This window comes from Nanorana parkeri, unplaced genomic scaffold (assembly GCF_000935625.1).
Source record: "Nanorana parkeri isolate BGI_ZX_2015 unplaced genomic scaffold, ASM93562v1 scaffold505, whole genome shotgun sequence".
Lineage (NCBI taxonomy): Eukaryota > Metazoa > Chordata > Amphibia > Anura > Dicroglossidae > Nanorana > Nanorana parkeri.
This window is the reverse complement of record NW_017306773.1, coordinates 380,369-393,897: the sequence shown is the minus strand read 5'-3', so window position 1 is coordinate 393,897 and position 13,529 is coordinate 380,369. Positions and strand designations below refer to the sequence as shown.

Genomic DNA, 13,529 nt, shown 5'->3' with positions numbered 1-13,529 from the left:
CCACCAAGCCCACGCACATCAATAGTGCAGAGCACAGTAACATAGAAGCCATGGTTTCCAAAACACTGCACTGATGATGGTCTAAATCAGCAGTTTGGAACAAATGGTTCTATAAAATTAGGCTATATATACCCAGAGAAATTCCGTGCACCCATCACTGTTTGTATGTAGACAAGAGAACAGCAGCACTGAGATGTAACAAAGGATTTAAAAAAAAAGGTAATTTAAGAAAAAAATGTAGAGATTTAAAAAAAATATTTTGATATTTGTTTTACATTTTTGTTACAGATTGTATACAAGAAGGAAGAAAATGCTCAATAATCGGTGTTCTACAGATACTAAACCACTTCAGCTCTCGTACCTTTCTACCCCTTATGGACCAGAGCAATTTTTACATTTCCACGATGGGCCTGTTGATTTGATGATAATTTTGTCATTATGTAAGATAAGAAAGTAATATATATATTGCTTTTTTTCTGGGGGGTGGGGCGACAACTAAGTTTTCTTTTGGCAATATTGTTTTGCAAAACATATTTTCTGTATTGAGGAGTGCTAGTTTATGTTTTTACCTTTAAATGTAGTTTTACAGTAAATACAAATCTAAACATTTTATTCTGTAATTTGTACCATTTAAATTACATTCCATCCAGCAATTTTGGCAAAGACAGAGATCCTTACCCTCTTTGGGTAATAGTGTTATGTGGGCCATCTGGTCTTCACATGGGATAAACTCTCCCAAGGTCAGGGGGCTAAAGTATGTACATAAGCAGTAATAGAACATATGGAAATTTTAAAAAGCATGCTCAGGTAAAACTGTCCAGCCCCACATTTCCAGAAACCGTGCTTTGAAGTACTATTGCTTTTTTTGGTTGGCGTGATATGTTGTTCAAAGACTTGGGCTACCTCAAGGGTTAAATTTGGATAATCAGTCTCTTCCAGGTATTGTTTAATTTTCTTTTCCGTTTGAATAGATTCTACAAGTACCGGGTCATCTAACAATTGTTCATTCGGGCACCAATGTCCATGACAAAAGTAATAGGATTGATAACTGCTTTAGAGACTGTATCAAGGTATCCCTGGTCTACCATTATCTTTTCATGAATAAGACTGGTGTATTGTAGAAAGGTATGTAAAATCCTTCTCTGAAACATGTGGAAGTCGATCAAAAGTCCACCAGCCATAGTTGTTTGCTTAAAGAGCTTTACCCATATCTTCAAAATATCTGCACAGTCTGATTGGATGCAGGCATTGTTCAGGTATTTTGAGAGCCAGCGGGACCAACTAGCAAGATACTGAAGCTTGGTCCAGTAGGAGATTCCTCCATACACACAGTTTAGTGTAGATGGAGGAATCTGTTGCACTTTTTCCATCTGACCATAGAAAATCTGCAGATAATCTATAGGTGTATGGCCGCTTTAGAAGGATATTTCCTGTATCATGATAATATATTGATTATTTCACCTGGGTTCAACCAAGATCCTATTTTGCATGGTGAGGGAACAAACCCCTCCTACTGAACAGCTTTCAGCTTTTGTACCACCCTTGGCTATGATATGCAGAAAGTGTTGTACAGTGACTGCACAGCTTCACAAAGCAACTAAAGTGAGTTAAAATACAATGCTCATCCTTGTCCTATAGCATAATCAATAATGTGCCTTACAATTCAAGATCCTTTTAGAACCCTCAATCAGTATGTCATGAAAAAGACAGAAGATTAACTGCTTCCTGCTCACAATCTAATGATAAACATTCCACAGCAGGCTGCACTCTAATAAACAATTAAAAACTTGAGCAGGGTATTTATTAAAACACTATATCAAATAAAAGCCTTCTGTCCCTAAGAACAACCCACATAATAACTTGAAACTGACCATAGTAATTGACATCCATCATTGTTTCATATTTTATTTAAAAATTAGACTTTAAGAATTAAAGTAGTATTAAGGGCTGGGCGTTTTTTTACCTTTAATGCATTCTCTGCATTAGGGTAAAAATGGCCCAGCACCTTTTTTTCGACCCCCAGTCCCCGCCACACTTCCCTGTCAGCTGCGCTCGTCCCTGCTGCCGGTCCCGAAGTGATCCTCCGTTCTCCTAACTTCTGGGTTGCGGGGGGAGACTACTGATGGCAGAGGAGCCATAGGCTCCTTCTGCCATCAAAGAGGGAAGGGGCGTGGCCTGCCACAGGGCTGTGTGTGTCTGGACGCACACAGCCACCTTGGAATCGATGGTGGCACTCGTGCGGGGGTAAGATCGCTGCGGGGACCCACTAGGAAATGAGGATTGATAAAGTTAATGGTAATAGTCCCCACACACACAAACATTAAATCTGACCTTACAATCTCCTTTATATCTACCAACTAGGGCTGTGGAAATTAAAGATTCATTTATCGATTAATCGTTAAACTCTTTGATCGATTCAAATTATTTTGATCGCTGATGAAAACACTCACCTCTCCGCTGGCTTCCAAGGAGTCCCGTCGGCGATCCAGTGACGTCAGGGACATCAACGTCACCAGACTCCTCCCCCCCTTCCCCATGTGGCTGCGTCGGCTAACGAAGGGAAGCGGGGAGGAGTCCTTGTTATAAAACAACTAATATTACCCACTTTTTTGGTAAAATATAAAAGTCGGGGTCACGTCGGGTAAATAGACACCAAACATGTCAAGCGTAAAAATTGTGCGCACTTCGCAAAAAACTAGCATACCCAAAAGTGGCCGTAGGCGATTACCTGACGCATGTTTACATGCGTGTATGTAGGAGTGGGGACTTTTAAAATGTTTTTTGTTTTTTTAAATTCTTTATGTGTAACTTTAAAAAAATTTGGTGGGAAACTTTAAATTTTTTTCCTATTTTTATTTTTTCACTTAACTTTATTGCTATCACAGAGGGTGCTGAGAAACCCCTCTATGTGATAGCAAAAGAGGTGACAGGTCCTCTTTATGGAGACATCATATGTCACCAAGGACCCCCAAAGAAGCTGATGAAGCAGAGATCTGCTTCATCAGCTTCTCTCCAGCATCTGAAGCTGGAGAGTGACACGAGAATGCGGAAGTGATGTAATATACACCACTTCCGCATTCTGACAGCGGAGAGGGGACCGGAGGGAGATCGTGAACCGACCTCCCTCTAATCCCCTGTGACAGAGGCAGTATGCTGGTCCCGGGCTCACACCGGAGCCCGGGACCAGCTTGACAGCAGGGAGGGGGGGGAGCCGCACGTCACGGGACCTCATACAAGCGATCCGCCGGCTCTATAGCCGGCGCATCACTTGTATATTAACTGGCATCGCTGCCCGTTTTCAAATAACGGCATTTCCCGCTCTCGCGCGTATACACGCCCAGTTACATCCAAGAAGCTCCCGGCCGGCCGTGTATACACAATGGCCGGCCGGGAGGTAGTTAATCAAAATTAATCGATTTTAAAACATTTTGATTAATCGAACACGAAAATTTTAATCATTACCAGCCCTACTACCAACAATTAAATAGTGCCTACCCGATTGGATACAAATTGAATAGTTTAGGTAGATCCTCACACTGCATGATTTTGAAAGACCTAAAGAAGACTGTACAGTCAGAATGTAACGTGGCTGATGAGCTCTAGGGTGACATTGCCGCTCCTGCAGAGACACCGACTCCGATCCTGCCAATAAGGGAATTCCTCTCCTGGTGTGACAAGGCTCACTTTTTGAAAAGAAAAAAAAAAAAGTTGCAGAGATAAAAAAAACCTTTCACAACACAACCAATGGAGGTAAGCTGCTAGTATTTGTTTTGATTGCACTTTAAGCTTAGATTTTTTGAAAGGGTTTGTTGCTATGTTCCATTATTAAGAGCAAATTCCTAGTTCTATAATTTTTACATGTGGTGCAGGAAACACAAACTTGTGTGTGTAAGATTTTGTAAACAAAACAAAATGCTTCACCTTTTATACGGGTATTTGTGGGATAAGACTGCCCTTTTTTAGGATAGCACAAAGAGAGACAATGATCAAAGTCAACTTTAGATTCTTTTTCTTATGTGTGACCTTTATAGTTTAATCTGCAGCCAATTATAAATTTGTTAAAAAGAAGAAAATGGCTGCAGAAAGTGAGCAGCCTGTACAATGGCATTTGCAAACATCCTTGCACTGACTTGGGAAGGATTTTTTTCCCAACAACATTTGAAGTACACTTATTCCTTTAATAAATATACAAAAATACATTAAAAAAAACATTATAATAATGTTATCAGTAAATAAGATACTTTATGTATATAACATATATACAAAATTGTCACACAAGGCTATTGCAATACTTGTGTGAAATCCATGGATGCATTATGAGATTCAGGCTCACACCCAGAGGCTCTGCAGGATATCAGAGTTGATCGAGAACATTCCTTTTCATTTCTTTTTCAGTCATTATAGCTGCTGTATTAAGTTCATTCATTTCTAAACACTCAACGGTTTATCGGTTTGTCCCGATATTTCATAGAAGTGGAGGGCATTCGTCGGAGCAGTGTCTCTCCCGTATCCTCCTCTCTTGGTTCATCATAAATTGTGGAAATTAAATATTTTGGCTTCTTCGATGTGGGGTAGAATGTGGACAGTTTTTCTCCGTGATACCTGTGAAAAATAGAATGAAATTCAACATTCATATTTACAATCCCTTTCATACTTAAACTCCAGTGAGTTATAAGGAATTTGTCACAAAGCAAATACTTGTGGGAGAAGTCTTAAAGCAGGAGTAAACCCTTAAACATAAAAATTGTGGTAGGTGGTAATGGAGACTTTTTACACCCCTTCTGCCAAAAACCCTACTTACATTCCAGCAATGGTTTTCAATCTGAACAATTACTGCGGTGCATGCTCAGTACAGTATACTGTCCCATCATCTGATGCTAGGAATGGAGCCTGGAGCCAAGATAGTGTAACTCCAGCACACTTGTTTTGAGTTACATCATTAGTGCTTTCCCACTAGGCGAAGCAAGAAGACAGCAAAAGGAGGAAGACACCCAGCAAGGACAGAGTGGACGTAGAGAGCTCAGACCTCACATTGCTGGAGGAGAAGTGCAGACCTAGAGGTAAGCGTCTCATAATGTGCAAGTACTTGAGCATTTCCTTTTACCACCAGGTCTTTGATTATGCGATACCTCTGTGGCCTTCTTCTGGTGGCTCCAGCTTTGAGTTCTTGCTTCTGTGTTTACCTTGCAGGCACTCCTAATGACACAGTCAATTAACTTACCTGTCACACTTTTATTGGCACTTAAGGTCAGGTGGTAGAGCCACCTGATCTTTATACTTGCATGTATACTTGGCTTTTTAGTATTTAGATGTGGTTTCCTGCTCCTTTGCATTTAGAGTTTTTAGTACTTCTTTGTGGGAAAGCAGTGGTCCTACTGCAGAAGTCCAACACACCCTTATAGAGTCAAACCTTTAGCTCTGCAATCAGCAAAACTCATGCTCCCTCTTGATTGGAGAGCTCTGGCTCCGACTCAGAAAGGGGCATTTCCTACCTCTACCTCAACACAGAGAGCAAGGGTCACACACTGGAGCGCACTAGCATGACACAGGTTCTTCAACAGACTGTAGCTTATTTTTAGGAATTTATACAGCGGCAATGTATTTAGCTAAATTTAACAGAGTTTAAATTGGGCTTTAAGTCTCCTGAAATTACACTTTAAAAGCTGTAATCTGACTAAAATAAATACTCAAGATTTAGGCAGATTCTGGAGAGTTTAAAAAGAAAAACTGAACTCTGAAGCCGTGCCCAAAAATATAGAGCAGAGGACAAAGAATTAGTCACCATTATTGCCTGTGGTCTCTTTGCAGCTGATCTTTCTCCGATACCAATTTACCTTGTTATGTACTGTATCTCTTGCCTGTGTCTTTCCAGAAAACTGTGAGCAGCACAGCAGTGAAATCACCAAATCTCACTTAAAATCTGCTAAAACTAGCAGTCAGACAGTACTGCCTTAGCCATCACACTGCAAATATACAGCTATTAGATTGGGAGAAAAACAAGTGACTAGGCATCCTCACATACAGAAGTGCATTGCTATTTTTCAGGAGTAATTTAACAACAAAATGGTACTTTTCAGGGTACTACTCAGACTTAATTAGCATACATATATTTATTATATCTCTATAGAGTAGATGCGCTTCTTTCTAGTCAGCGTGGTCATGCGACCATGCTGACCATAAATGCTCGCTATTTGCGAGTGTTATGCTGGGTCCTCAGTGTGGGGCTGCATACAGCTAAAACGTATGACCAGCCGGGCCGGGTAGAGGTGGCAGAATGCTTCGGGTAAGTATATTTTCTCACATTTTGTAAGAAAGTGGAATTAACCTTTATAGCAACTCCATACTGTACAACAAAGCTTTCAGCCCTCTGGCTATTAAATGTAAAGCCCTGTCTGCACTCAGCCAATTTGTGCCAGTCCCAGCTGGGCTGGTTATTACTCTGACGCCTCAGTCTGTTCCCCACAGATTACTTCTGCCGTGACGGTCAAAACTGCCATATAGATCAGACACCAATCTGCTTCATCTGCACTAGGTACAGACAGGTTTGGAGATGCTCTTTCCACATGTCCAACACAACTACCGTCAAAGCAGCATTGGCTTAAGCAGTAGCCTCGAGTGCAGCTTCTTCATCTGGGCCTATACCCAACTCCCATATACTGTACATTAAGAACATACACAAACCTGCAGCAGGGGAAAAAAAAAAAAAAACGACAATGACTACAGGCCTACATGCATTACACTGGTGTTACAGGTGTACGTCATAGCCAGGAGATGCGGTCTGCCCTCGAGTGAATAATAGCAATAGGTGCTGCAGAGAAAAGCAAACTCACCCTGGGGCATCCCCAGCAGGGCCACTAACTTACTTTTTCCATATAGGAACCACACAAGACCAGGCCACAGTGGGTCCAGACCTCTTACTGCCAGTAAAGAGGAAAAGACTATGGGGCAACGAAGGATGAGAGCCCCACCATCAAGGAGGGTATGGCAAAGGGGCACGGGGGGGGGGGGCTGGCTGCGGATAAGAATCCCAAGCCCCCTTCCACCAGGTTCCAAGCAATGCAGCTCTTCCAGAAGGAGGAAGCAAAATGACTGACCAGTTTGGCAGAAGGACTTATTTTTAAAGTGTTGGAAGAGGTGCCTACCAGTAGAGCACATGAGGAAGACGCTAAAATGTGTTTAAGGGTATAAAAATCCAATGTACCGTATATATTCAGCTATTTTTACACGCACTCCTAAACAAAATGCTAGTTATGAGCGGAATGACCCTTTTAGGTGATAAAACTAAATGTTTCACATGTGATAGAACGTTATGGTTATACAAACAAAGTCTCCTTATGGTTTTTGTTTGGGGGACATACCCGAAGCCACGCTTGCATTTTGGATGTTGTCCTTCATTCTCCAAGGCCTCTGCTATTCCTGAACCACCGGCACCAAGTCCTGTACCCTCCATCCAGCCGTGACGCTCTAATAACCTACGCCCAACTCCCTGTAAAAAGAAAGCAAAAATTAGTAAATGGGCAAATGGAGGGCGAGTGTACTTACCTTTCAAATGGCACAAACATGTTTCACATAACACCATGTACTAAACCACAAGGGTAATTGTTAAAGGCTTATAAAAAGCAGCCATAATCACCAACTTAAAAAATTGCAGGTAAAAAAAATAAAAATAAATCACAGAATTGCAATGTGCTTTTGAACTTGCAAAGAAATTTGACTTGTCCAAGAAGAGTCAATTCCCTAGCACAGCCCCATCCCTCTGCATTTCAAAGACCTCTCCTCCTCCGGGAGTGTGTAAGGACTCTGTGCTCCTGCACCCCTCCTTTCATCTCCCCATGGTACCATTTAATTATCCGAGAGCCACTCACTAGGAGATATGAGAATGAAATGTGTATATTTTATAACACTTATTTATTTCATATCTGAAATTAAGTATTTCAGGAGGCCAATATTTAGCAAAAGCACGGTGTACACTAGTGAACTTATAATTTTGTGCTTTTGCCCCCAAGCGACATCTGAGAAGTATGACTCCATATAATGTCTTGTAATTTTTTTGGTTTTTTTTTTTTTTTTTTTTTTTTTTTTTAGTTCCTGCATTTCACAAATACCCCACAGTCTCTCAACTGTTTAGGTATACACTCCTGCCTTCTGGTCGATAAAGTGGTACCTGATTGACCTTGAAGTTGTTCAATCATCTCTCCTTTGGTTTGCTGGAGCAGTATGCCCTCCAAAACTCAGAATAGAAAGTGGGCCCCACTTTAATGTTCTCAGTTATATGATGTAGGAGGGTACTTATGAAACTGTTTGGGACTTGAATGAAGAAGCATTCTTCCGACTCCCTGCAATATGCCCCAAAAACCCACTGCTGTGGGAGCACACAACCTGCATTATTTTGCCTCCTATTGAAGTCTAAAAACAGAACAACTAGGCAGATATGGATATGTTTTTAGTGGATATATATGGACATGGGAAACATTATTAAAAAAGCCTGTTGTTTTGCTGCAGAAAATAACTTACAGGTTTGGTTTCAAGTAAACCGGGGAAGTTTAAACCCATACAGCAGAAACAAAAAACACAACTACTAACCTTTGTATGTCGCTCAAAACATCCGAGGCCATTATTTTTCACTTTTGCATCATCCAGTCCTTCTCGTCTCCTGGACTCTAACCGCATCTTTAAATAATCTTTAGCATCCTTATCTCCAGAACCAGGTTCATAATATTCACTCATATCGACATCCCAGTCATCAGCAGTTTGTTCATCAAAATCTGGTAAAGGAATGAAAATATTGTTTTAAGGCTAAACATACAAACACTGTGGACAAAAAATTGTAAATCTTTTACGATCACTCCGGTGTTTGCTCTGCACAGAGGTATTTTTAAAATTAGCGGTCATCAGCTATTAATTTAAAGGGGACAGTCTGCTGAAAGCGACCATCAGCTTATAGTAGAACTGTAAATGCCAGGTCCGTACGACGTACTGAGCTGGCCAGCTGGAAGCACTTTTGTAGCTCCGTACGACGTACTTCCATGGCAGCGAAAAGGTTAAAACATTGCCAGGTCTATTAACAAAAGTGTGAAGAGTTTGGAGAAGGCAGGAGAAGTGAACAATCTAGGACAACGTAGCTGATTTGGAAACATTCTCCAATTCAGCTCACTTTTCAGTTCAGCTACGTTGTCCTAGATTGTTCCCTTCTCCAAACTCTTCACCCTTCAGTAAATAACCCTATTAATGATTGTTCGGTAGTTTAATAAATATGCAGCTCTTCAATCCTTACCTCCCTCCTGCTCTTGCCACAACTGAGCATCTGTGTAGAACACCAGTCCTGATCCACCTTTCTCCCATTTCAATTCAATTTCCTCCTCAAACAAGCGTTCCTTGCAACGCTCTTGAGTAGTGACATCCTCATGTAAAGCTTCATGACGCTCCCATTCCTCACATGTGTCATTATCCTAAAAGGAAAAGACAACTGTCTAGTTACATGCTGTGCTAAATCAAGAGCCATAACATGCAATTCCATTCAACTGATATGTTACAAAACTCAAAAAAAAAAGTAACAAATGATAGAGGGTTAGCAGCTCAAGATAATGGACTGAGCAGATATTTCTTATTTATGACCATTTATAGTTTCTCTGTTTTCCTGTCCTTTGAGAACTGCCATGAAGAGCCCTACTGGCTGAAATTTCCTCTGGATTGCATTTCGTCCAATGATGAGAACAATTTGGACAGTTTGTGTATGTGTGGGGTTACATATAATAAATTGTCTAAGGATTTATTTTGGTTTTAATGTTTCTAAGAATGTGCTTAAAATTATATGGAATGTTCTCAGCTTAAGTGCAGGGGTGTGGAATTCCTATCGCCCGACGCCCGGGACATGCAGTTTTGGGCGCCGGGCGAGTAGTTTTTTTTGTACACTTAGGCCCGCTCCGGACAAGCAGAGCTAAGTGTACATAGTGAAGCCGCCGCTAGTTTTCAAGTGATCTGATCACTTGTATGAAACGAGATGCGGCGATTCTGTCCCCCCCCCCCGAAAAAAAAAAAAAAGTGACAATTTAAAAAATAAAATAAAAACAATGAAAACGAACCCCGCCATCTGCATGCAAATAAAAGCATGCATAGGACATTGTGTGTGTGCGTTGAGTGCTGCCGCCATTTCACTGTGCCATATTGTAGTAGCGAGGCAGCAGAACACTCACACACACAATGTGCATTAAAGGGCAAGTTCACTTTCCCAGGTAATATGGGAAAATGGAGTACTTGTACTCGCCCAAATGCTCGATATCTTCTCCAATACCTGAACTTCTGGTCAGAGGAAGGTTTCCTCTGACCGGCAGTGCCGTAGGGGAACATGGAGCCAGCTTCCCGTGCAAACAGGAAGCGGGGCAGCGACTAATAACCCGCCTCCCAGTTTCCTGATTGGCCAGGAAGCCAGCTCCTTGCTGATTGGCTGGGAAAAATCAGCATCGAGCCAGCTTCCTGGTCAATCAGGTCATTACTCGCCGCCCGCTTTCCTGATTGGGCAGGAAGCTGGCTCGATGCTGATTGACCGGGAAACCGGCTTCCTAGCCATTCACAATCAAGCCAGCCAAACAACATGGAGTCGGCTTCCCTGGCAGTCAGGAAGCTGGGTAGCATCCCATTACCCGCTGCCCGGCTTCCTGATTGCCCGGGAAGCCTTCTCCATGCAAAAGGAAGCACCGATACTCTGAGTACCGAAAGCAAAATATCGGTACTCTATACCCAAAAACCGGTATTGGTGCATCCCTAGTTTTAATTCAAACTATTTTTTTTTGTATTGGGACAAGTAGATTGTTATGAAGGACAAGTAGATTTGGCCCCCGCTTTAGCCCTTGGACAAGTAGTTTTTTCAAAAATTTCCACACCCCTGAAGTGTCTCTGAAGATGCTTTCTTTGTGCACATGTTCACCAATAGACTAGACTTAAGGCATACAGTTTTCTTTTCAACTAAAAGCTGCTACTTATGATGGAGGAGGGGCCATGACATATTACGCTTACCCTGCATGTTACTATTAGGTCAACTATAAAGGTTAACCTGTGTTTTGCACAAAAAGGGCAAACTAATAGGTGAACTCAGTTTCTGCCCCCTCCAGAAACTGCTTACTTCCCCTTCACTTATGTAATATATATACACACACACAAATCTCTCGCATCAACATGAAACGATCCAATTTTGTCACTACCAGGTCTAGAATATGATCTCCTCCGGTTGGGCTTTTTAATCACGGTTTTACACAAACCCTTTTTTAAAGGGGTTCCGGTTAAAGGAGAACTATGGTGAGAGTGAAATATACTCATCCCTATAGTTGGAGCTGATGATTGCTCAGTGCACGATCTTCTGCCTGCAGAGAGCAGTCATTGTCAGTAAAGCCCCCTCACAGAGATCCCCCCTCTCTCTCCGTTCCTCCAGTGCTGCCTGGAAGGATAGATAGGGAAGGGGGTGGGCACAGTTGGTTCTGCCACTAGAGAGGCAGAGCCAGCTGACTTTCCGGTAGTGGGGTGGATCCTGACAATACTGCCAGGATCCTTCCCGGGTGCAACGCAGCACTATGCTGTCAGCATAAAGCAGACAATAGCCTTCTATATGCTGAGTTCTAGGTCACAGGAGGACATTAGTAAATGTCCTCCTGCGGCCCAAAAGAGAACTACAGCCAAAAAAGGTTTCACCATAGTTCTCTTTTAATGTCTGGCAAGTTGAAATCACCTTCTCAGCAAGGAGGTGGTAACAGATTCAATACTTACATCATTAGACTGTGACTCCTCCACAATGTCTTCCTCCTCTTCGAGCACTTTAGATCCTATACTTCCCCCTTCTTTTATCTCATGTCCAGTAGCTGTATACACACCCTCTTCTTGCTCTGCAATCTCGGTTCCTGCATAGTGAAAGGGAACATTGCCATAGTGTCGTCCTGAGCGACGGAACTGCAGACCCAATCGTGATATAAGTTTTGGTGGTAAGCGACAAGACCTTATTAGCTGTAGAAAAGTGCATACTGGTGTTCCAACATTTCCTTGAGACATGAGTGCTGGGGGGTTAAATTCAGACATCTTAAGCAAGTCTTTTGAAGTTACTTGTTTTTCTACATCAGTAATATGTTTCTGGGATTCACAGCGTGCCTCGCGACGGGTCTTGTATGGAAAGTCTTGTAAATCTGTAAGAGTGTTCAAAACACAATTAAACAATACAGATAGCTTTAACAACATAATATATGGTTACTTGTGTTCTTCAGCACCAGATGTAAAGTATTTATACAATTCATAAAGGATCACACTCAATCAAAACATTGACCGATCCTAGCAGCCCCCCAAGGCTGATCTCCGCTGGATGTATGGACAGCCCCAGCTCCTTTTAGCCTATCAATGAAGTACAGGCTTATCGGAACATTCAGGATCCTGGCTGCATGTCTCTGCAGAATACTTGGTGCACCATGACTGACTTAGGACATGTGAATGAGGCCTAAGACTGGTGTCCATGACCATTATGTTCACATTTAAAGAAGAAGTCTCACCTTGTATTGTTTATCACCTAACTCCCACATAGCATGTTGCTTATAATCCCATGCTTCTCTGTGTATTAGAAATTGAGATACAGACTTGCCTGCTCACTCCTCTTCATTTCATGACCATACTCTGCATAGGAGATGGCCTCTGGATTGACAGCTCTTATCTACCATGTCCCTGTACTTTCCAGACAGAAGTGAGGTCACAAGAATGCAGGGGGACACACTCTTCCAATAATCAGCACAGGCACTGGAAGGGGAGCCTTGCTTTGTGCCTGGAAAGTACAGAGGCAGGGAGATAAGAGCTGACAGGAGGCCATCTCCTTTGCTGAGCATAGTCAGGAATAAAAGGAGGAGAGAGAGAGAGTCAGTCTATATCTCAGTTTCTACTACACTCAGAAGCATGAGATAAAAAGCAATATACACTATGAGAGTTAGGGGGTAGGAGGCTAAGCTGTTAACCATGATACAAGGTTGGACGTCTTCTTTAACACCCACCCCCCAAATATGCTGCCTATCTATACAACAATTATAGGAGAGTAGTGTTAGAAGAAGATGCTTCTGTGTATGAAACACACTCACCTTCTTCTGCAGCTGGCCGCACCTTATAGATGAGGCACTTCCCGGGCACCTGGTTGCCATCTTTATCTAGCCACGGTTTGCCATGGTACATGGAACGGAAGCCGTGGGCTCTCTCAGGCTTTACAGTCACCGGGCAGCAGAAAGAGACAGGTTTACCCTCCGTGTCTCTCAGCTCCGGGCGATGCCGGTAATGGAAGCAGACAAAGCCGCCGCTCTCCGTGAGCTGGCTGAAGTAATGACGAAGCTGGGCCGACCGAAAACTCCGCGGAATCCCACTAACAACAAACACCACCGGAGAACTGGGCGCCTCCATTTTCCGGAAATACTGGCGGAAGTCACGTGACGGCCCGACATCTTGGCTGCGGAAGCCAACTGCCTAGGTTGCGTACCGTCCGCCATCTTACTTGAGAGAAGGCGTGGCTAGTTTATTCT

The 13,529-nt window shown here is 42.5% G+C and overlaps 1 protein-coding gene across 1 annotated transcript; it reads right to left on the bottom strand.

The window, feature by feature from the left end:
• Positions 1-4,393: 4,393 nt before the first annotated feature.
• GPATCH3 (G-patch domain containing 3) lies at positions 4,394-13,527 on the bottom strand. The gene is made up of 6 exons (XM_018561178.1): positions 13,098-13,527; positions 11,758-12,167; positions 9,275-9,449; positions 8,584-8,765; positions 7,359-7,486; positions 4,394-4,602 (listed from the first exon to the last, which is right to left on the bottom strand). The coding sequence occupies exons 1-6, from the start codon at positions 13,408-13,410 to the stop codon at positions 4,437-4,439; spliced, it is 1,374 nt and encodes a 457-aa protein (XP_018416680.1). The 5' UTR covers positions 13,411-13,527; the 3' UTR covers positions 4,394-4,436.
• Between the last annotated feature and the right edge of the window lie 2 nt (positions 13,528-13,529).

Excerpts from the sequence above, each read along its gene's own strand:
- GPATCH3 (XM_018561178.1), bottom strand. The coding sequence starts at position 13,410 with ATGGAGGCGCCCAGTTCTCCGGTGGTGTTTGTTGTTAGTGGGATTCCG. Across the intron at positions 12,168-13,097 it reads GCGGCCAGCTGCAGAAGAAG|ATTTACAAGACTTTCCATAC; the intron begins GTGAGTGTGTTT and ends ACACTCTTACAG. Across the intron at positions 9,450-11,757 it reads AGGAGTCACAGTCTAATGAT|GATAATGACACATGTGAGGA; the intron begins GTAAGTATTGAA and ends TTTTCCTTTTAG.